Raw genomic sequence first — 25,846 nt, forward strand, 5'->3', positions numbered from 1 at the left:
CCATTAGAAAGGCCACCAGGAAGGCCATTAGGTCCAGGAGGATCGGATCCTGTGTTTCATATAGGGGGTTGATCCATTCCAAGGCATCACCCGCCAGGTAAGACATAATGAATGCCACCTTAACCCGATCGGTGGGAAAACATAGAGGGTAGAACTTGAAGTGTAGCATGCATTGCTCCACAAATGCACGACTTTGTCTTGGATCCCCATAGTAACGTGGCGGATCCGCAGGAACGAGAGCAGATAGATCCATCTGGACGGGTGCGTAATTCGCCTGGAACTCAGCTGAGAAAAAAAAAAAAATTATTTATTTATTTTTAATGCATGTATTCGCTGGAAAACTTCTCAGAGAGCGAAGGCCGTGGGGCTCAACGGGAACCATGGCCTGAGCATGCTGTTATGCACACGCCCAGACTGACTGGCGTGTGCGTGTTTATGTAGTGATTCCACTGTGCCATGAACCGGAGAGTGCCTGGAGGGGCGTAACTAAGTATCTGCCCGATCCGACCAAGGTCGCACGACGGCATACAACGCCAGTGCACCAGGGAGGAACCGAGCAGAGGAACCAGGGTCTACTCCAGGTCAGACTCCGGACACGGCTGTTGACCCACACCGGGGAATACAGGAACAGGCAGACTAGAGCACAGGCTGGGTAGGGTCCAGTACAGACTGGGAGACAAATTCGAAACCGCAAACGCGGTAGACAGAGCAGAGCAAAGCGAAAACCGCAGACGGGGTAGACAGAGCAGAGCAAAGCGAAAACCGCAGACGGGGCAGACAGAGCAGAGCAAAGCGAAAACCGCAGACGGGGCAGACAGAGCAGAGCAAAGCGAAAACCGCAGACGGGGCGGACAGAGCAGAGCAAAGCGAAAACCGCAGACGGGGCGGACAGAGCAGAGCAAAGCGAAAACCGCAGACGGGGCGGACAGAGCAGAGCAAAGCGAAAACCGCAGACGGGGCGGACAGAGCAGAGCAAAGCGAAAACCGCAGACGGGGCGGACAGAGCAGAGCAAAGCGAAAACCGCAGACGGGGCGGACAGAGCAGAGCAAAGCGAAAACCGCAGACGGGGCGGACAGAGCAGAGCAAAGCGAAAACCGCAGACGGGGCGGACAGAGCAGAGCAAAGCGAAAACCGCAGACGGGGCAGACAGAGCAGAGCAAAGCGAAAACCGCAGACGGGGCAGACAGAGCAGAGCAAAGCGAAAACCGCAGACGGGGCAGACAGAGCAGAGCAAAGCGAAAACCGCAGACGGGGCAGACAGAGCAGAGCAAAGCGAAAACCGCAGACGGGGCAGACAGAGCAGAGCAAAGCGAAAACCGCAGACGGGGCAGACAGAGCAGAGCAAAGCGAAAACCGCAGACGGGGCAGACAGAGCAGAGCAAAGCGAAAACCGCAGACGGGGCAGACAGAGCAGAGCAAAGCGAAAACCGCAGACGGGGCAGACAGAGCAGAGCAAAGCGAAAACCGCAGACGGGGCAGACAGAGCAGAGCAAAGCGAAAACCGCAGACGGGGCAGACAGAGCAGAGCAAAGCGAAAACCGCAGACGGGGCAGACAGAGCAGAGCAAAGCGAAAACCGCAGACGGGGCAGACAGAGCAGAGCAAAGCGAAAACCGCAGACGGGGCAGACAGAGCAGAGCAAAGCGAAAACCGCAGACGGGGCAGACAGAGCAGAGCAAAGCGAAAACCGCAGACGGGGCAGACAGAGCAGAGCAAAGCGAAAACCGCAGACGGGGCAGACAGAGCAGAGCAAAGCGAAAACCGCAGACGGGGCAGACAGAGCAGAGCAAAGCGAAAACCGCAGACGGGGCAGACAGAGCAGAGCAAAGCGAAAACCGCAGACGGGGCAGACAGAGCAGAGCAAAGCGAAAACCGCAGACGGGGCAGACAGAGCAGAGCAAAGCGAAAACCGCAGACGGGGCAGACAGAGCAGAGCAAAGCGAAAACCGCAGACGGGGCAGACAGAGCAGAGCAAAGCGAAAACCGCAGACGGGGCAGACAGAGCAGAGCAAAGCGAAAACCGCAGACGGGGCAGACAGAGCAGAGCAAAGCGAAAACCGCAGACGGGGCAGACAGAGCAGAGCAAAGCGAAAACCGCAGACGGGGCAGACAGAGCAGAGCAAAGCGAAAACCGCAGACGGGGCAGACAGAGCAGAGCAAAGCGAAAACCGCAGACGGGGCAGACAGAGCAGAGCAAAGCGAAAACCGCAGACGGGGCAGACAGAGCAGAGCAAAGCGAAAACCGCAGACGGGGCAGACAGAGCAGAGCAAAGCGAAAACCGCAGACGGGGCAGACAGAGCAGAGCAAAGCGAAAACCGCAGACGGGGCAGACAGAGCAGAGCAAAGCGAAAACCGCAGACGGGGCAGACAGAGCAGAGCAAAGCGAAAACCGCAGACGGGGCAGACAGAGCAGAGCAAAGCGAAAACCGCAGACGGGGCAGACAGAGCAGAGCAAAGCGAAAACCGCAGACGGGGCAGACAGAGCAGAGCAAAGCGAAAACCGCAGACGGGGCAGACAGAGCAGAGCAAAGCGAAAACCGCAGACGGGGCAGACAGAGCAGAGCAAAGCGAAAACCGCAGACGGGGCAGACAGAGCAGAGCAAAGCGAAAACCGCAGACGGGGCAGACAGAGCAGAGCAAAGCGAAAACCGCAGACGGGGCAGACAGAGCAGAGCAAAGCGAAAACCGCAGACGGGGCAGACAGAGCAGAGCAAAGCGAAAACCGCAGACGGGGCAGACAGAGCAGAGCAAAGCGAAAACCGCAGACGGGGCAGACAGAGCAGAGCAAAGCGAAAACCGCAGACGGGGCAGACAGAGCAGAGCAAAGCGAAAACCGCAGACGGGGCAGACAGAGCAGAGCAAAGCGAAAACCGCAGACGGGGCAGACAGAGCAGAGCAAAGCGAAAACCGCAGACGGGGCAGACAGAGCAGAGCAAAGCGAAAACCGCAGACGGGGCAGACAGAGCAGAGCAAAGCGAAAACCGCAGACGGGGCAGACAGAGCAGAGCAAAGCGAAAACCGCAGACGGGGCAGACAGAGCAGAGCAAAGCGAAAACCGCAGACGGGGCAGACAGAGCAGAGCAAAGCGAAAACCGCAGACGGGGCAGACAGAGCAGAGCAAAGCGAAAACCGCAGACGGGGCAGACAGAGCAGAGCAAAGCGAAAACCGCAGACGGGGCAGACAGAGCAGAGCAAAGCGAAAACCGCAGACGGGGCAGACAGAGCAGAGCAAAGCGAAAACCGCAGACGGGGCAGACAGAGCAGAGCAAAGCGAAAACCGCAGACGGGGCAGACAGAGCAGAGCAAAGCGAAAACCGCAGACGGGGCAGACAGAGCAGAGCAAAGCGAAAACCGCAGACGGGGCAGACAGAGCAGAGCAAAGCGAAAACCGCAGACGGGGCAGACAGAGCAGAGCAAAGCGAAAACCGCAGACGGGGCAGACAGAGCAGAGCAAAGCGAAAACCGCAGACGGGGCAGACAGAGCAGAGCAAAGCGAAAACCGCAGACGGGGCAGACAGAGCAGAGCAAAGCGAAAACCGCAGACGGGGCAGACAGAGCAGAGCAAAGCGAAAACCGCAGACGGGGCAGACAGAGCAGAGCAAAGCGAAAACCGCAGACGGGGCAGACAGAGCAGAGCAAAGCGAAAACCGCAGACGGGGCAGACAGAGCAGAGCAAAGCGAAAACCGCAGACGGGGCAGACAGAGCAGAGCAAAGCGAAAACCGCAGACGGGGCAGACAGAGCAGAGCAAAGCGAAAACCGCAGACGGGGCAGACAGAGCAGAGCAAAGCGAAAACCGCAGACGGGGCAGACAGAGCAGAGCAAAGCGAAAACCGCAGACGGGGCAGACAGAGCAGAGCAAAGCGAAAACCGCAGACGGGGCAGACAGAGCAGAGCAAAGCGAAAACCGCAGACGGGGCAGACAGAGCAGAGCAAAGCGAAAACCGCAGACGGGGCAGACAGAGCAGAGCAAAGCGAAAACCGCAGACGGGGCAGACAGAGCAGAGCAAAGCGAAAACCGCAGACGGGGCAGACAGAGCAGAGCAAAGCGAAAACCGCAGACGGGGCAGACAGAGCAGAGCAAAGCGAAAACCGCAGACGGGGCAGACAGAGCAGAGCAAAGCGAAAACCGCAGACGGGGCAGACAGAGCAGAGCAAAGCGAAAACCGCAGACGGGGCAGACAGAGCAGAGCAAAGCGAAAACCGCAGACGGGGCAGACAGAGCAGAGCAAAGCGAAAACCGCAGACGGGGCAGACAGAGCAGAGCAAAGCGAAAACCGCAGACGGGGCAGACAGAGCAGAGCAAAGCGAAAACCGCAGACGGGGCAGACAGAGCAGAGCAAAGCGAAAACCGCAGACGGGGCAGACAGAGCAGAGCAAAGCGAAAACCGCAGACGGGGCAGACAGAGCAGAGCAAAGCGAAAACCGCAGACGGGGCAGACAGAGCAGAGCAAAGCGAAAACCGCAGACGGGGCAGACAGAGCAGAGCAAAGCGAAAACCGCAGACGGGGCAGACAGAGCAGAGCAAAGCGAAAACCGCAGACGGGGCAGACAGAGCAGAGCAAAGCGAAAACCGCAGACGGGGCAGACAGAGCAGAGCAAAGCGAAAACCGCAGACGGGGCAGACAGAGCAGAGCAAAGCGAAAACCGCAGACGGGGCAGACAGAGCAGAGCAAAGCGAAAACCGCAGACGGGGCAGACAGAGCAGAGCAAAGCGAAAACCGCAGACGGGGCAGACAGAGCAGAGCAAAGCGAAAACCGCAGACGGGGCAGACAGAGCAGAGCAAAGCGAAAACCGCAGACGGGGCAGACAGAGCAGAGCAAAGCGAAAACCGCAGACGGGGCAGACAGAGCAGAGCAAAGCGAAAACCGCAGACGGGGCAGACAGAGCAGAGCAAAGCGAAAACCGCAGACGGGGCAGACAGAGCAGAGCAAAGCGAAAACCGCAGACGGGGCAGACAGAGCAGAGCAAAGCGAAAACCGCAGACGGGGCAGACAGAGCAGAGCAAAGCGAAAACCGCAGACGGGGCAGACAGAGCAGAGCAAAGCGAAAACCGCAGACGGGGCAGACAGAGCAGAGCAAAGCGAAAACCGCAGACGGGGCAGACAGAGCAGAGCAAAGCGAAAACCGCAGACGGGGCAGACAGAGCAGAGCAAAGCGAAAACCGCAGACGGGGCAGACAGAGCAGAGCAAAGCGAAAACCGCAGACGGGGCAGACAGAGCAGAGCAAAGCGAAAACCGCAGACGGGGCAGACAGAGCAGAGCAAAGCGAAAACCGCAGACGGGGCAGACAGAGCAGAGCAAAGCGAAAACCGCAGACGGGGCAGACAGAGCAGAGCAAAGCGAAAACCGCAGACGGGGCAGACAGAGCAGAGCAAAGCGAAAACCGCAGACGGGGCAGACAGAGCAGAGCAAAGCGAAAACCGCAGACGGGGCAGACAGAGCAGAGCAAAGCGAAAACCGCAGACGGGGCAGACAGAGCAGAGCAAAGCGAAAACCGCAGACGGGGCAGACAGAGCAGAGCAAAGCGAAAACCGCAGACGGGGCAGACAGAGCAGAGCAAAGCGAAAACCGCAGACGGGGCAAACAGAGCAGAGCAAAGCGAAAACCGCAGACGGGGCAGACAGAGCAGAGCAAAGCGAAAACCGCAGACGGGGCAGGCAGAGCAGAGCAAAGCGAAAACCGCAGACGGGGCAGGCAGAGCAGAGCAAAGCGAAAACCGCAGACGGGGCAGGCAGAGCAGAGCAAAGCGAAAACCGCAGACGGGGCAGACAGAGCAGAGCAAAGCGAAAACCGCAGACGGGGCAGACAGAGCAGAGCAAAGCGAAAACCGCAGACGGGGCAGACAGAGCAGAGCAAAGCGAAAACCGCAGACGGGGCAGACAGAGCAGAGCAAAGCGAAAACCGCAGACGGGGCAGACAGAGCAGAGCAAAGCGAAAACCGCAGACGGGGCAGACAGAGCAGAGCAAAGCGAAAACCGCAGACGGGGCAGACAGAGCAGAGCAAAGCAAAGCGAAAACCGCAGACGGGGCAGACAGAGCAGAGCAAAGCGAAAACCGCAGACGGGGCAGACAGAGCAGAGCAAAGCGAAAACCGCAGACGGGGCAGACAGAGCAGAGCAAAGCGAAAACCGCAGACGGGGCAGACAGAGCAGAGCAAAGCGAAAACCGCAGACGCGGCGGACAGAGCAGAGCAAAGCGAAAACCGCAGACGCGGCGGACAGAGCAGAGCAAAGCGAAAACCGCAGACGCGGCGGACAGAGCAGAGCAAAGCGAAAACCGCAGACGCGGCGGACAGAGCAGAGCAAAGCGAAAACCGCAGACGCGGCGGACAGAGCAGAGCAAAGCGAAAACCGCAGACGCGGCGGACAGAGCAGAGCAAAGCGAAAACCGCAGACGCGGCGGACAGAGCAGAGCAAAGCGAAAACCGCAGACGCGGCGGACAGAGCAGAGCAAAGCGAAAACCGCAGACGCGGCGGACAGAGCAGAGCAAAGCGAAAACCGCAGACGCGGCGGACAGAGCAGAGCAAAGCGAAAACCGCAGACGCGAGGAACAGGGCTCTGTTCACACGGAACAGACTAGAAGGGAAAGGCAGAACCAGATACCCACAGGGTACTTGCAGAGAAGTAGCGAGTGAACCACAAACTCACAAACGGAAGTACAGTGACAACGAGCAGGAGTTAGGTACGAGTTCAGACTCTGCAGAAAAAGGAATGGAACGGACATAGAGAAAAAACAGGTAAAAGATAGGAGAGAGTTCAGACTGGAACTGAGTGTACGGAGGAGACCGACACTGCAGCGGGATACAGGAGCGGGTCTGGGAATACGGCCCCCAGAGAGGCAGGACGAACAGGCAAGGAGCGTGTTCAGACTGGCCTGGAAATACAGCCTCCAGGAGGGCGGAACGAACAGGCAAGGAACGAGTACAGACTGCAGGTTAAGGTACACAGATAGGACACAGTACAGACATGGGAACAGATACTGCAAGACAGGTAACAGACAGGACCTGGCATGTCAGAGACAAAAGCCAACTGACAGGGCAAGATGCTCAGGCATCAGTTAATTGGGGCAGCTGATTTAAATACCAGGTGATAGACAGCAATAGGCTGAGGACGCACAAGGGGTGTCCCTGCAGCAGGTAAAAAAAGCAGGAAGTGATCGGGCGCCGCCCTTAAGCAGCAGAAACAGACACAGACAGCATGGAGGGAAGCCAGAGAGACACCCTGGACTGGAGATCAAGTACGCGCTCTTGCACAGTGGAAGATGGACCACTATGCAAGGACGCCGCCAGGTATGTTACAACTACTATAATACTGCCCCCTATGTACAAGAATATAACTACTATAATACTGTCCCTATGTACAAGAATATAACTACTATAATACTGCTCCCTATGTACAAGAATATAACTACTATATTACTGCTCCTATGTACAAGAATATAACTACTATATTACTGCTCCTATGTACAAGAGTATAACTACTATAATACTGCCCCCTATGTACAAGAATATAACTACAATAATACTGCTCCTATATACAAGAATATAACTACTATAATTCTGCCCCTATATACAAGAATATAACTACTATATTACTGCCCCTATATACAAGAATATAACTACTATAATACTGCTCCTATGTACAAGAATATAACTACTATAATACTGCCCCCTATGTACAAGAATATACAGTAATATGAAAAAGTTTGGGCACCCCTATTAATCTTAAGCTTAATGTTTTATAAAAATTGGTGTTTTTGCACCAGCTATTTCAGTTTGATCTATGTAATAACTGTTGGACACAGTAATGTTTCTGCCTTGAAATGAGGTTTATTGTACTAACAGAAAATGTGCAATCTGCAGTCAAACAAAATTTGACAGGTGCATAAGTATGGGCACCTCACCAGAAAAGTGACATTAATATTTAGTAGATCCTCCTTTTGCCTCTAGTCGCTTCCTGTAGCTTTTAATGAGTTCCTGGATCCTGGATGAAGGTATTTTTGACCATTCCTCTTTACAAAACAATTCCAGTTCAGTTAAGTTTGATGGTCGCCGAGCATGGACAGCCCTCTTCAAATGATCCCACAGATGTTCAATGATATTCAGGTCTGGGGACTGCGATGGCCATTCCAGAACATTGTAATTGTTCCTCTGCATGAATGCCTGAGTAGATTTGGAGCGGTGTTGTGGATCATTGTCTTGCTGAAAGATCCATCCCCTGCGTAACTTCAACTTTATCACTGATTCTTGAACATTATTGTCAAGAATCTGCTGATACTGAGTGGAATCCATGCGTCCCTCAACTTTAACAAGATTCCCGGTGCCGGCATTGGCCACACAGCCCCAAAGCATGATGGAACCTCCACCAAATTTTACTGTGGGTAGCAAGTGTTTTTCTTGGAATGCTGTGTTTTTTTGCCGCCATGCATAACGCCTTTTTGTATGACCAAACAACTCAATCTTGGTTTCATCAGTCCACAGGACCTTCTTCCAAAAAGAAATTGGCTTCTCCAAATGTGCTTTTGCATACCTCAGCCGACTCTGTTTGTGGCGTGCTTGCAGAAACGGCTTCTTTCGCATCACACTCCCATACAGCTTCTCCTTGTGCAAAGTGCGTTGTATAGTTGACCGATGCACAGTGACACCATCTGCAGCAAGTTGATGCTGCAGCTCTGTGGAGGTGGTCTGAGGATTGTCCTTGACTGATCTCATCATTCTTCTTCTCTGTCTTTCTGATGTTTTTCTTGGCCTGCCACTTCTGGCCTTAACAAGAACTGTCCCTGTGTTCTTCCATTTCCTTACTATGTTCCTCACAGTGGAAACTGACAGGTTAAATCTCTGAGACAGCTTTTTGTATCCTTCCCCTGAACAACTATGTTGAATAATCTTTGTTTTCAGATCATTTGATAGTTGTTTTGAGGACCCCATGATGCCACTCTTCAGAGGAGATTCAAACAGGAGAACAACTTGCAAGTGGCCACTTTAAGTAGCTTTTCTCATGATTGCATACACATGGCTATGAAGTTCAAAGCTCAATGACGTTACAAAACCAAAAAAAGTGCTTTAGTAAGTCAGTAAAAAGTAGGAAGGAGTATTTATAACAAGAAAATAATAAGGGTGCCCATACTTATGCACCTGTCAAATTTTGTTTGAATGCAGATTGCACATTTTCTGTTAGTACAATAAACCTCATTTCAAGGCAGAAACATTACTGTGTCCAACAGTTATTACATATATCAAACTGAAATAGCTGTTGCAAAAACACCAATTTTAAAAAAACAGTAAGCTTAAGATTAATAGGGGTGCCCGAACTTTTTCATATAACTACTATAATACTGCCCCTGTGTACAAGAATATAACTACTATAATACTGCCCCCTATGTACAAGAATATAACTACTATAATACTGCCCCTGTGTACAAGAATATAACTGCTATAATACTGCCCCTATGTACAAGAATATAACTACTATAATACTGCCCCCTATATACAAGAATATAACTGCTATAATACTGCCCCCTATATACAAGAATATAACTGCTATAATACTGCCCCCTATATACAAGAATATAACTGCTATAATACTGCTCCCTATGTACAAGAATATAACTGCTATAATACTGCTCCCTATGTACAAGAATATAACTACTATAATACTGCCCCTATGTACAAGAATATAACTACTATAATACTGCCCCTGTGTACAAGAATATAACTTCTATAATACTGCCCCTGTGTACAAGAATATAACTGCTATAATACTGCCCCTGTGTACAAGAATATAACTGCTATAATACTGCCCCTGTGTACAAGAATATAACTGCTATAATACTGCCCCTGTGTACAAGAATATAACTGCTATAATACTGCTCCTATGTACAAGAATATAACTGCTATAATACGGTCCCTATGTACAAGAATATAACTACTATAATACGGTCCCTATGTACAAGAATATAACTACTATAATACGGTCCCTATGTACAAGAATATAACTACTATAATACTGCCCCTATGTACAGGAATATAACTACTATAATACTGCCCCCTATGTACAAGAATATATCTACTATAATACTGCTCCTATGTACAAGAATATAACTACTATAATACGGCCCCTATGTACAAGAATATAACTACTATAATACGGTCCCTATGTACAAGAATATAACTACTATAATACGGTCCCTATGTACAAGAATATAACTACTATAATACGGTCCCTATGTACAAGAATATAACTACTATAATACTGTTCCTATGTACAAGAATATAACTACTATAATACTGCCCCCTATGTATAAGAATATAACTACTATAATACTGCCCCCTATGTATACGAATATAACTAATATAATACTGCCCCTATGTATAAGAATATAACTACTATAATACTGCTCCTATGTACAAGAATATAACTACTATAATACTGCTCCTATGTACAAGAATATAACTACTATAATACAACTACTATAATACTGCCCCTATGTATAAGAATATAACTACTATAATACTGCCCCTATGTACAAGAATATAACTACTATAATACTGCTCCTATGTACAAGAATATAACTACTATAATACGGCCCCCATGTACAAGAATATAACTACTATAATACGGTCCCTATGTACAAGAATATAACTACTATAATACTGCTCCTATGTACAAGAATATAACTACTATAATACAACTACTATAATACTGCCCCTATGTATAAGAATATAACTACTATAATACTGCCCCTATGTACAAGAATATAACTACTATAATACTGCTCCTATGTACAAGAATATAACTACTATAATACGGCCCACATGTACAAGAATATAACTACTATAATACGGTCCCTATGTACAAGAATATAACTACTATAATACGGTCCCTATGTACAAGAATATAACTACTATAATACGGTCCCTATGTACAAGAATATAACTACTATAATACTGCCCCTATGTACAGGAATATAACTACTATAATACTGCCCCCTATGTACAAGAATATATCTACTATAATACGGCCCCTATGTACAAGAATATAACTACTATAATACGGCCCCTATGTACAAGAATATAACTACTATAATACGGCCCCTATGTACAAGAATATAACTACTATAATACGGTCCCTATGTACAAGAATATAACTACTATAATACGGTCCCTATGTACAAGAATATAACTACTATAATACTGTTCCTATGTACAAGAATATAACTACTATAATACTGCCCCCTATGTATACGAATATAACTACTATAATACTGCCCCCTATGTATACGAATATAACTACTATAATACTGCCCCTATGTATAAGAATATAACTACTATAATACTGCTCCTATGTACAAGAATATAACTACTATAATACTGCTCCTATGTACAAGAATATAACTACTATAATACAACTACTATAATACTGCCCCTATGTATAAGAATATAACTACTATAATACTGCCCCCTATGTATAAGAATATAACTACTATAATACTGCTCCTATGTACAAGAATATAACTACTATAATACTGCCCCTATGTACAAGAATATAACTACTATAATACTGTTCCTATGTACAAGAATATAACTACTATAATACTGCCCCTATGTACAAGAATACAACTACTATAATACTGCCCCCTATGTACAAGAAAATAACTACTATAATACTGCCCCCTATGTACAAGAATATAACTACTATAATACTGCTCCCTATGTACAAGAATATAACTACTATAATACTGCTCCCTATGTACAAGAATACAACTACTATAATACTGCCCCTATGTACAAGAATACAACTACTATAATACTGCTCCCTATGTACAAGAATATAACTACTATAATACTGCTCCCTATGTACAAGAATATAACTACTATAATACTGCTCCCTATGTACAAGAATATAACTACTATAATACTGCCCCTATGTACAAGAATATAACTACTATAATACTGCTCCTATGTACAAGAATATAACTACTATAATACTGCTCCTATGTACAAGAATATAACTACTATAATACTGCTCCTATGTACAAGAATACAACTACTATAATACTGCCCCTATGTACAAGAATACAACTACTATAATACTGCTCCTATGTACAAGAATATAACTACTATAATACTGCTCCTATGTACAAGAATATAACTACTATAATACTGCCCCCTATGTACAAGAATATAACTACTATAATACTGCTCCCTATGTACAAGAATATAACTACTATAATAATGCTCCTATGTACAAGAATATAACTACTATAATACTGCCCACTTTGTACAAGAATATAACTACTATAATACTGCCCACTTTGTACAAGAATATAACTACTATAATACTGCCCACTTTGTACAAGAATATAACTACTATAATACTGCCCACTATGTACAAGAATATAACTACTATAATACTGCTCCCTATGTACAAGAATATAACTACTATAATACTGCCCCTATGTACAAGAATATAACTACTATAATACTGCTCCTATGTACAAGAATATAACTACTATAATACTGCTCCTATGTACAAGAATACAACTACTATAATACTGCCCCTATGTACAAGAATACAACTACTATAATACTGCCCCTATGTACAAGAATACAACTACTATAATACTGCTCCTATGTACAAGAATACAACTACTATAATACTGCTCCTATGTACAAGAATACAACTAATATAATACTGCTCCTATGTACAAGAATACAACTACTATAATACTGCTCCCTATGTACAAGAATACAACTACTATAATACTGCTCCCTATGTACAAGAATATAACTACTATAATACTGCTCCCTATGTACAAGAATATAACTACTATAATACTGCTCCCTATGTACAAGAATATAACTACTATAATACTGCTCCTATGTACAAGAATATAACTACTATAATACTGCCCACTATGTACAAGAATATAACTACTATAATACTGCTCCCTATGTACAAGAATATAACTACTATAATACTGCCCCCTATGTACAAGAATATAACTACTATAATACTGCCCCCTATGTACAAGAATATAACTACTATAATACTGCCCCCTATGTACAAGAATATAACTACTATAATACTGCTCCCTATGTACAAGAATATAACTACTATAATACTGCCCCTATGTACAATATAACTACTATAATACTGCTCCCTATGTACAAGAATATAACTACTATAATACTGCTCCCTATGTACAAGAATATAACTGCTATAATACTGCCCCTATGTACAAGAATATAACTACTATAATACTGCCCCTATGTACAAGAATATAACTACTATAATACTGCTCCTATGTACAAGAATATAACTACTATAATACTGCCCCCTATGTACAAGAATATAACTACTATAATACTGCTCCCCGATATACAAGAATATAACTACTATAATACTGCTCCTATGTACAAGAATATAACTACTATAATACTGCTCCTATGTACAAGAATATAACTACTATAATACTGCCCCCTATGTACAAGAATATAACTACTATAATACTGCTCCCCGATATACAAGAATATAACTACTATAATACTGCTCCTATGTACAAGAATATAACTACTATAATACTGCTCCTATGTACAAGTATATAACTACTATAATACTGCCCCTATGTACAAGAATATAACTACTATAATACTGCTCCTATGTACAAGAATATAACTACTATAATACTGCCCCTATGTACAAGAATATAACTACTACTATAATACTGCCCCTATGTACAAGAATATAACTACTACTATAATACTGCCCCTATGTACAAGAATATAACTGCTATAATACTGCTCCTATGTACAAGAATATAACTACTATAATACGGCCCCCATGTACAAGAATATAACTACTATAATACGGTCCCTATGTACAAGAATATAACTACTATAATACGGTCCCTATGTACAAGAATATAACTACTATAATACGGTCCCTATGTACAAGAATATAACTACTATAATACTGCCCCTATGTACAGGAATATAACTACTATAATACTGCCCCCTATGTACAAGAATATATCTACTATAATACTGCCCCTATGTACAAGAATATAACTACTATAATACGGCCCCTATGTACAAGAATATAACTACTATAATACGGTCCCTATGTACAAGAATATAACTACTATAATACGGTCCCTATGTACAAGAATATAACTACTATAATACGGTCCCTATGTACAAGAATATAACTACTATAATACTGTTCCTATGTACAAGAATATAACTACTATAATACTGCCCCCTATGTATAAGAATATAACTACTATAATACTGCCCCCTATGTATACGAATATAACTACTATAATACTGCCCCTATGTATAAGAATATAACTACTATAATACTGCTCCTATGTACAAGAATATAACTACTATAATACTGCTCCTATGTACAAGAATATAACTACTATAATACAACTACTATAATACTGCCCCTATGTATAAGAATATAACTACTATAATACTGCCCCTATGTACAAGAATATAACTACTATAATACTGCTCCTATGTACAAGAATATAACTACTATAATACGGTCCCTATGTACAAGAATATAACTACTATAATACGGTCCCTATGTACAAGAATATAACTACTATAATACGGTCCCTATGTACAAGAATATAACTACTATAATACTGCCCCTATGTACAGGAATATAACTACTATTATACTGCCCCCTATGTACAAGAATATATCTACTATAATACTGCTCCTATGTACAAGAATATAACTACTATAATACGGCCCCTATGTACAAGAATATAACTACTATAATACGGCCCCTATGTACAAGAATATAACTACTATAATACGGTCCCTATGTACAAGAATATAACTACTATAATACTGTTCCTATGTACAAGAATATAACTACTATAATACTGCCCCTATGTACAAGAATATAACTACTATAATACTGCCCCCTATGTATAAGAATATAACTACTATAATACTGCCCCCTATGTATAAGAATATAACTACTATAATACTGCTCCTATGTATAAGAATATAACTACTATAATACTGCCCCTATGTACAAGAATATAACTACTATAATACTGTTCCTATGTACAAGAATATAACTACTATAATACTGCCCCTATGTACAAGAATACAACTACTATAATACTGCTCCTATGTACAAGAATATAACTACTAAAATACTGCTCCTATGTACAAGTATATAACTACTATAATACTGCCCCTATGTACAAGAATATAACTACTATAATACTGCTCCTATGTACAAGAATATAACTACTATAATACTGCCCCTATGTACAAGTATATAACTACTATAATACTGCCCCTATGTACAAGAATATAACTACTATAATACTGCTCCTATGTACAAGAATATAACTACTATAATACTGCTCCTATGTACAAGAATATAACTACTATAATACTGCTCCCTATGTACAAGAATATAACTGCTATAATACTGCCCCTATGTACAAGAATATAACTGCTATAATACTGCCCCCTATGTACAAGAATATAACTGCTATAATACTGCCCCTATGTACAAGAATATAACTACTATAATACTGCCCCTATGTACAAGAATACAACTACTATAATACTGCTCCCTATGTACAAGAATACAACTGCTATAATACTGCTCCCTATGTACAAGAATATAACTGCTATAATACTGCCCCTATGTACAAGAATATAACTACTATAATACTGCCCCTATGTACAAGAATATAACTACTATAATACTGCCCCTATGCACAAGAATATAACTACTATAATACTGCTCCTATGTACAAGAATATAACTACTATAATACTGCTCCTATGTACAAGAATATAACTACTATAATACTGCTCCCTATGTACAAGAATATAACTACTATAATACTGCCCCCTATGTACAAGAATATAACTACTATAATACTGCCCCCTATGTACAAGAATATAACTACTATAATACTGCTCCCTATGTACAAGAATATAACTACTATAATACTGCCCCCTGTGTACAAGAATATAACTACTATAATACTGCCCCTATGTACAATATAACTACTATAATACTGCTCCCTATGTACAAGAATATAACTACTATAATACTGCTCCTATGTACAAGAATATAACTACTATAATACTGCTCCTATGTACAAGAATATAACTACTATAATACTGCTCCCCATGTACAAGAATATAACTACTATAATACTGCTCCCCGATATACAAGAATATAACTACTATAATACTGCCCCCTATGTACAAGAATATAACTACTATAATACTGCCCCCTATGTACAAGAATATAACTACTATAATAATGCCCCTATGTACAAGAATATAACTACTATAATAATGCCCCTATGTACAAGAATATAACTACTATAATACTGCTCCCATGTACAAGAATATAACTACTATAATACTGCTCCCATGTACAAGAATATAACTACTATAATACTGCTCCTATGTACAAGAATATAACTACTATAATACTGCTCCCTATGTACAAGAATACAACTGCTATAATACTGCTCCCTATGTACAAGAATACAACTGCTATAATACTGCTCCCTATGTACAAGAATATAACTGCTATAATACTGCCCCTATGTACAAGAATATAACTACTATAATACTGCCCCTATGTACAAGAATATAACTACTATAATACTGCCCCTATGTACAAGAATATAACTACTATAATACTGCTCCTATGTACAAGAATATAACTACTATAATACTGCTCCTATGTACAAGAATATAACTACTATAATACTGCTCCTATGTACAAGAATATAACTACTATAATACTGCTCCTATGTACAAGAATATAACTACTATAATACTGCCCCCGATATACAAGAATATAACTACTATAATACTGCTCCTATGTACAAGAATATAACTACTATAATACTGCTCCCCGATATACAAGAATATAACTACTATAATACTGCCCCCTATGTACAAGAATATAACTACTATAATACTGCCCCCTATGTACAAGAATATAACTACTATAATAATGCCCCTATGTACAAGAATATAACTACTATAATAATGCCCCTATGTACAAGAATATAACTACTATAATACTGCTCCTATGTACAAGAATATAACTACTATAATACTGCTCCTATGTACAAGAATATAACTACTATAATACTGCCCCCTATGTACAATATAACTACTATAATACTGCTCCTATGTACAAGAATATAACTACTATAATACTGCCCCCTATGTACAATATAACTACTATAATACTGCCCCTATGTACAAGAATATAACTACTATAATACTGCCCCTATGTACAAGAATATAACTACTATAATACTGCCCCTATGTACAAGAATATAACTACTATAATACTGCCCCTATGTACAAGAATATAACTACTATAATACTGCCCCTATGTACAAGAATATAACTACTATAATACTGCTATGTATACGGAATGATTTCTATTCTCGAGATTTAGTAAAATAAATGTCATCCCACACATTGTCTTATGACGACATCCTTGAATACAATAAGCTTTGGCTTTTGGTGGTAAGTGGTGACCGCTCCATGTACTGAGTGTGAAGCTGAGTGTCCTCTATTGCTCCATGTTATCAGCCACTTGCACATGACAGTCTGTCTATAGAAAACTCCTAAGTTTTATAAAAGTTTATTCTTAGTCAATAAAAAGTTATTTTGTTTTCTAACAAGATCTGTATAAAGTTTAAGAAAAAAAACAAACAAACTACACTTGACATCTAAAATGGGAGGGGTCGTTTCTAGCCACGCCCATCGTCCGCGCGTCCAATCACCTTTTCCCTTGTAGTGACGTCATCCTCCCACCCCCATCCGAGCGAGAGGGAAGAGGAAGCAGGAGAGGGGGGAAGAGGCGGCGGAGCGCGGGGTCACGACCTCTGACCTCTCACCGAGGAGAAAAAACTCAAAACTACCGAAAGATTCGGGGGTTCACGGGCCGTTCGCGGCTGCGGGAAGCTGCGGGGGCCGCCAGGAGCTGAGGGGATGCGGCTGTGACAGGAACCTCCGTCGGGGTGAGGTAAGGAGAAGCGGCGCCGCGGGTGAGGCTTTCGCGGAGCGGCGGAACCGGCGTAGAACCGCTTCACATCACCGGCCGAGCGCCTGACAGCACCCCGGTGACCCTCCGCTCACCGCGGCCGCCCCTACAGCGCCGAGTGCCCGCTCACCTGACAACCTCCGCCGCCTCTGACCGCCGCTCTGCGCCCTCCACCTCCCCCGCAGTCTCCCGCTCCCCGGCCCGCGCTCTCCGGTGCTAGCACCCGCCGTCCCCGCCGCTGGCAGTGCGCCAATAGCCGCCATATTTCTCCGCCAAACGCGCTGCCTTTATTTATTTATTTTGTGACGTCATTGGTGGGCGGGTGTATCCAGCCAGCCAATTAGCTTTCACCTTCTCTAAAGTGGGCGGTGTCTTCAGGCAACTGACGTTTCATCTGACCTATCACGTGCTCCGAGGGCGTGGCAGTAGTCTGAGGGTTATTAGTACTCCTGCTCGCTGGGATTATCGCCATCTAGTGGTGGAAAGTCTCATTGTAATCAGAAGGATTTTTATTTTTACGCAAAGAACTGAAAAAAATCAATTGCTTTTTTTTATTCTCCTCCAAATCCTGTAACCTCAGGTGAACTGCTGGGAGGAAAGGATGGAGGGTGAGGGGCTGCCCTGTGTGAGAGGATGACAAATATGTAGAATTGTGGAATTGGGCTACAGAATATCGGCATCCATTTATCGAGAGCAGCGTAAGACATTGCAAAGAGTAAGGCCTCATTCATACGCGCTATCTTTGCACCTGTGAGAAAAATGGACGGATTATTCTGAGCACTGTTTGTTCCGAGCGTTTGTAAATGAAGAAAATAAAAAAAAGTTTCTACAACTTCTGTATTCTGCCCGTCTGTTTTCTCATGGACCCATAGACTGAGTTTTCCGATTTTGATTGAGATCGGACATGTCTACGTGATTTAAAACCCAGACCACACGGTCTACGAGCACCAGGGACATGTGACGGATACGTGTGCTGTCCCCGAAGACCGTGAATCGCACTTTTACATGACAATCGGACGTGTGAACGAGCCCCAGAAGAGCAGGGATGGGATTCAAGCAGCCAAATTCTTCCCCAAGAATTTTCATATTTTTGACCGGCACAAATATAATATTAAAGGGGTAGTCCACTATTTATTAACACTTTGTTAATGGACCCATGGTGGTGCCCTTCAGTTAGTTAGCAGCATCGCTCGCCTGGCTCATCGGCTAACTCTTCATGTCATATTGCCATCTGACCGCTGCAGCTAATCATTGATCCATCCTAACTAATGTAGTACTAGGTATCTTCCGGGGAACCCCAGAAACAGAATGGAGGAATGGTGCCGGTTCGTTAGTTATGTTTTTTTTTTTACTTTTGTACCATCCTGGTGCAAATCATTAATAAAAGTCGTAGACGATTATATGTAACATGTTGCACAATAAAGGGCAACTATTGCCCCTGTCACAATGTGGTGGCTCCTCTGCTCTTACAAATGATGTGGATTTAAAAAAAACAAGCAATGTGAACTGAGGTCTAAGATGGTACACATGCAAGAATTAGGAGCATGTTCACACTAGCAAAAAGAAGCAAAACCTACAAAAGACAAAAAATATATCTCATACCCTACCATCATTATATATAAATGTAAAGCAAAGTTGCATATGAAATATAGGGTACTTAGTGAACTATTTTTGATCAAAAAAAGTATACAAGCCGTCCCACCAGCGGCAAGGTGACCCTAAATTGGGACGGTACCTATACTGCCTATATTAAAAACCTTACTGTATATCAAAGTTGAAGTAATGCATATAAAAGGGTAGACAAATAGGACCGGGTCCCAACTTCAGACCACCTAGGCCCGTGGTAAGCTACATATATACCAGTCAGCTCAACAAAGGGGATGCCACACCCTTAATTTGCACAGAATGCAAACAAGACAAAAAAAACAAGCAATGTGAACTGAGGTCTAAGATGGTACACATGCAAGAAATAGGAGCATGTTCACACTAGCAAAAGGAAGCAAAACCTACAAAAGACAAAAAATGATGTGGATTTGTCTGATCTGATTGTTCATTTAATAAATAAAGGGCTTTTCTGCTACATTTAAACAAATCAATGAGTTCATGATGGTGTAAAAACAACCCCAGCGTCCCTATCAGAACGGCGCCGCACCCCCATTTTCCGCCAGCTGCTATTGTTTCATGGACAAAATGTCAGTGTTGCTGCCGATCATTGCAGATCTGGGGCACCGGCGTCATCCCTTTAATCAGTTCTCCTCGGGTCCTGGCGGACGAGCAGTAATGAGGCGTCTTGTGGTCCTCGGCTTATAATTAGCCTCCCCCCGATCAGCGCCAACGTCCCGTAGGGTTTATTAGATGGTTGCGAGTGTGACGGGCGAGCGCCGCTGCGCTCCTGATGCAGATCATCGCGTCTCCCCCCCGAATCGTCCTACATTCCCCATATATTTACATAAAACACGTATACGGGGCCGACGTATGGCCATGGATGGCGCAGAGTCCATTTACCCGGGGTCTGGAGATTTCGTTGCCCCTTTTCCGTTCCAAATGCAAATTTAAAAAAAAAAAAAACTATAATAAATGCAAAAAAAATCAGAAATAATTTCCGAGGCCGATATCGGTAACGTTGTGGTCCCATCCCCTGGACTTTGTACATTTTTGTTTTAGTAGTTTTGTAAACAAAATAAAATTCTGCAATTTTGCCATAGTCTTGATTTACAAATGTCCTGCCGTTCTGCGTTTACAGCTCCTATCCGGACCTTCATGTCTCCATGATTACAGATGACAAACAAACTCTGTAGGGTGTGAGGCTGCAGTTGCGCTTTACGTTCTTCTGTCAGGTGATTGAAAACAGGAGGCGGATGGAGTGGAGTAAGGCAGGACACATAGCTCTGCATCAGAGCTGTGTACTCCGAACGGGAGACTTAATTGCAAAGGTGTTCATACCCTTGAAAGTGACATTGAGGTTCAATTTTGCACAGATAGTGATGTGGGGGTGGGGAGTTGCTTTATACTGGTTGATTATATCCGGGGTCCTATTTTTATGGGTTTCGTCCTCCAGGTTCAGGAATCTTCAGTGATGACCAGCTCCTCCCAGCGCATCCAAATAATCTCCACCGACTCCACAGTCTCCACTCCGCAGCGCATCCAGGTAAAGTCGGGTCAGAAGATTGTAATCCAGCGGCTTAGGGGTTAAAATGAATTACAAAAAAAACCACAGTTGGATTTCCGACTAACTAAACGTTTTCGTAAAGCTGCAGTCTGAGCTCCGCCCCTTTATTGAGGCTCCTCCCTATCATGTAGGTAAAGCTTCCTAAGCAGAGGTGCAGTGTAAAGCATGGAGGATAGACAGAGAAGAGGTCTGATGACACAGATGCTGGTTTGCAGATCCAGACTTAATCAAAGCTGTAGTCCTAGATCATAGCTGTGTCCTCACGGAGCAGAGCTGCAGTAATAGCTGTTTCCAATTGGAGCAGGGCTGCAGTGTAAAGCATGGAGTGAGGTCAGAGCAACAACTTGAGCCTCTACAGGTGCAGCTAAGCTGAAATAATATCTGTGTCCTAATGGAGCAGGGCTGCAGTGTAAAGCATGGTGTAAGGTCAGAGCAGCAACCTGAGCTTCTATGGGTGCAGCTAAGCTGAAGTAATATCTATGTCCTATTGGATCAGGGCTGCAGTGTACAGCATGGCGTAAGGTCAGAGCAGCTAGCTTTGCCTCTATATGTGCTGCTAAGCTGAAATAATATCTGTGTCCTAATGGATCAGGGCTGCAGTGTAAAGCATGGAGTGAGGTCAGGGCCTTAGTGACGCGCCACTTTGTGTTTTCAGATTGTGACAGATCAGCAGACCGGGCAGAAGATCCAGATTGTGACGGCCGTCGACTCCTCGGTGTCCACCAAGCAGCAGTTTATCTTGGCCAGCCCGGATGGATCTGGAGCAGGGAAGGTGATCCTGGCAGCGCCCGAGTCTGCCAACACCAAGCAGCTGATCTTCACCACGGAGAACCTTGTGCCCGGGAGGATCCAGGTGGGCGGCGCTCGGGGGGTCCGTCCTCTGCTTCTGCCTTGATTTCAGGGGCTTCTTATTCTCTTGGTGTTTTGCGTTGATCCAGATAGTGACAGATGCCGCCTCGGTGGAGCGACTGCTGGGGAAGACGGAGGTGCAGCGGCCGCAGATCGTAGAGTACTGCGTGGTCTGCGGAGACAAAGCCTCAGGTGATTGCGGGGAGGATGATGGGTCTGGTAGTCCTCTCACATGGATAATTGCTCAGGGCTTTCAACCTCTCTGCTTGCTGTGTATGAATCTGCCTGATTGCGCAGCCGCAGCGCCGTGCACCAGGCTCCACACCATCCAGAGACACCAAGCAGAGATCCTCAAAAGTGAAATATTCCCAGTGCATCTAAAATAAAAGATGAAGCAACGCTGCTAATCATCCTGGCTAAACTCCTCCTGCCGTTTTGTGTACACAGCCCCTATGCAGATCTACAGGTGCATCTCTCAAAATTAGAATTTCATCAAAAAGTTAATTGATTTCAGTTCTTCAATACAAAAAGTGAAGCTCGTATATCCTATAGAGTCATTACACACAGAGGGATCTATTATATAGAGTCATTACACGCAGAGGGATCTATTATATAGAGTCATTACACACAGAGGGATCTATTATATAGAGTCATTACGCACAGAGGGATCTATTATATAGAGTCATTACACACAGAGTGATCTATTATATAGAGTCATTACACACAGCGGGATCTATTATATAGAGTCATTACACACAGAGGGATCTATTATATAGAGTCATTACACACAGAGGGATCTATTATATAGAGTCATTACACACAGAGGGATCTATTATATAGAGTCATTACACGCAGAGGGATCTATTATATACAGTCATTACACACAGAGGGATCTATTATATAGAGTCATTACACACAGAGGGATCTATTATATAGAGTCATTACACACAGAGGGATCTATTATATAGAGTCATTACACACAGAGGGATCTATTATATAGAGTCATTACACACAGAGGGATCTATTATATAGAGTCATTACACACAGGGATCTATTATATAGAGTCATTACACACAGAGGGATCTATTATATAGAGTCATTACACACAGAGGGATCTATTATATAGAGTCATTACACACAGAGGGATCTATTATATAGAGTCATTACACACAGAGGGATCTATTATATAGAGTCATTACACACAGAGGGATCTATTATATAGAGTCATTACGCACAGAGCGATCTATTATATAGAATCATTACGCACAGAGCGATCTATTATATAGAGTCATTACACACAGAGGGATCTATTATATAGAGTCATTACACACAGAGGGATCTATTATATAGAGTCATTACACGCAGAGGGATCTATTATATAGAGTCATTACACGCAGAGGGATCTATTATATAGAGTCATTACACGCAGAGGGATCTATTATATAGAGTCATTACACGCAGAGGGATCTATTATATAGAGTCATTACACACAGAGGGATCTATTATATAGAGTCATTACACACAGAGGGATCTATTATATAGAGTCATTACACACAGAGGGATCTATTATATAGAGTCATTACACACAGGGATCTATTATATAGAGTCATTACACACAGAGGGATCTATTATATAGAGTCATTACACACAGAGGGATCTATTATATAGAGTCATTACACACAGAGGGATCTATTATATAGAGTCATTACACACAGAGGGATCTATTATATAGAGTCATTACACACAGAGGGATCTATTATATAGAGTCATTACACACAGGGATCTATTATATAGAGTCATTACACACAGAGGGATCTATTATATAGAGTCATTACACACAGAGGGATCTATTATATAGAGTCATTACACACAGAGGGATCTATTATATAGAGTCATTACACACAGAGGGATCTATTATATAGAGTCATTACACACAGAGGGATCTATTATATAGAGTCATTACACACAGAGGGATCTATTATATAGAGTCATTACACACAGAGGGATCTATTATATAGAGTCATTACACACAGAGGGATCTATTATATAGAGTCATTACACACAGAGTGATCTATTATATAGAGTCATTACACACAGAGGGATCTATTATATAGAGTCATTACACACAGAGGGATCTATTATATAGAGTCATTACACACAGAGGGATCTATTATATAGAGTCATTACACACAGGGATCTATTATATAGAGTCATTACACACAGAGGGATCTATTATATAGAGTCATTGCACACAGAGGGATCTATTATATAGAGTCATTACACACAGAGGGATCTATTATATAGAGTCATTACACACAGAGGGATCTATTATATAGAGTCATTACACACAGAGCGATCTATTATATAGAGTCATTACACACACAGGGATCTATTATATAGAGTCATTACACACAGAGGGATCTATTATATAGAGTCATTACACACAGAGGGATCTATTATATAGAGTCATTACACACAGAGGGATCTATTATATACAGTCATTACACACAGAGGGATCTATTATATAGAGTCATTACACACAGGGATCTATTATACAGAGTCATTACACGCAGAGGGATCTATTATACAGAGTCATTACACGCAGAGGGATCTATTATATAGAGTCATTACACGCAGAGGGATCTATTATATAGAGTCATTACACGCAGAGAGATCTATTATATAGAGTCATTACACGCAGAGGGATCTATTATATAGAGTCATTACACACAGAGGGATCTATTATATAGAGTCATTACACACAGAGGGATCTATTATATAGAGTCATTACACACAGAGGGATCTATTATATAGAGTCATTACACACAGAGGGATCTATTATATAGAGTCATTACACACAGAGGGATCTATTATATAGAGTCATTACACACAGAGGGATCTATTATATAGCGTCATTACACACAGCGGGATCTATTATATAGAGTCATTACACACAGAGAGATCTATTATATAGAGTCATTACACACAGAGGGATCTATTATATAGAGTCATTATACACAGAGCGATATATTATATAGAGTCATTACACACAGAGCGATCTATTATATAGAGTCATTACACACAGAGGGATCTATTATATAGAGTCATTACACACAGAGGGATCTATTATATAGAGTCATTACACACAGAGGGATCTATTATATAGAGTCATTACACACAGAGCGATCTATTATATAGAGTCATTACACACAGAGGGATCTATTATATAGAGTCATTACACACAGGGATCTATTATACAGAGTCATTACACACAGAGCGATCTATTATACAGAGTCATTACACACAGGGATCTATTATACAGAGTCATTACACGCAGAGGGATCTATTATACAGAGTCATTACACGCAGAGCGATCTATTATACAGAGTCATTACACGCAGAGGGATCTATTATATAGAGTCATTACACGCAGAGGGATCTATTATATAGAGTCATTACACGCAGAGCGATCTATTATACAGAGTCATTACACGCAGAGCGATCTATTATACAGAGTCATTACACGCAGAGCGATCTATTATATAGAGTCATTACACGCAGAGGGATCTATTATATAGAGTCATTACACGCAGAGGGATCTATTATATAGAGTCATTACACGCAGAGGGATCTATTATATAGAGTCATTACACGCAGAGGGATCTATTATATAGAGTCATTACACACAGAGGGATCTATTATATAGAGTCATTACACACAGGGATCTATTATATAGAGTCATTACACACAGAG

The 25,846-nt window shown here is 43.2% G+C and overlaps 1 protein-coding gene across 4 annotated transcripts in view; it reads left to right on the forward strand.

The window, feature by feature from the left end:
• The first annotated feature begins 7,006 nt into the window (after positions 1–7,006).
• The window catches only part of NR2C2 (nuclear receptor subfamily 2 group C member 2), a 51,552-nt gene continuing 32,712 nt past the window's right edge, over positions 7,007–25,846 (forward strand). The window contains exons 1-4 of one of the 4 annotated variants that reach the window (XM_073644988.1): positions 7,007–7,293; positions 21,134–21,223; positions 21,900–22,097; positions 22,183–22,285. In XM_073644988.1, coding sequence (XP_073501089.1) covers positions 7,276–7,293; positions 21,134–21,223; positions 21,900–22,097; positions 22,183–22,285 — 409 coding nt within the window. In that variant the 5' untranslated portion in view covers positions 7,007–7,275. Of the gene's footprint in view, positions 7,294–17,808; positions 18,058–21,133; positions 21,224–21,899; positions 22,098–22,182; positions 22,286–25,846 lie in introns of those variants that run through there. The other 3 variants (XM_073644991.1, XM_073644990.1, XM_073644989.1) reach the window with 3 other exon arrangements.

This window comes from Phyllobates terribilis, unplaced genomic scaffold (genome assembly GCF_046119375.1).
Source record: "Phyllobates terribilis strain yellow unplaced genomic scaffold, ASM4611937v1 Scaffold_8__6_contigs__length_399053987, whole genome shotgun sequence".
NCBI classification, from domain to species: domain Eukaryota; kingdom Metazoa; phylum Chordata; class Amphibia; order Anura; family Dendrobatidae; genus Phyllobates; species Phyllobates terribilis.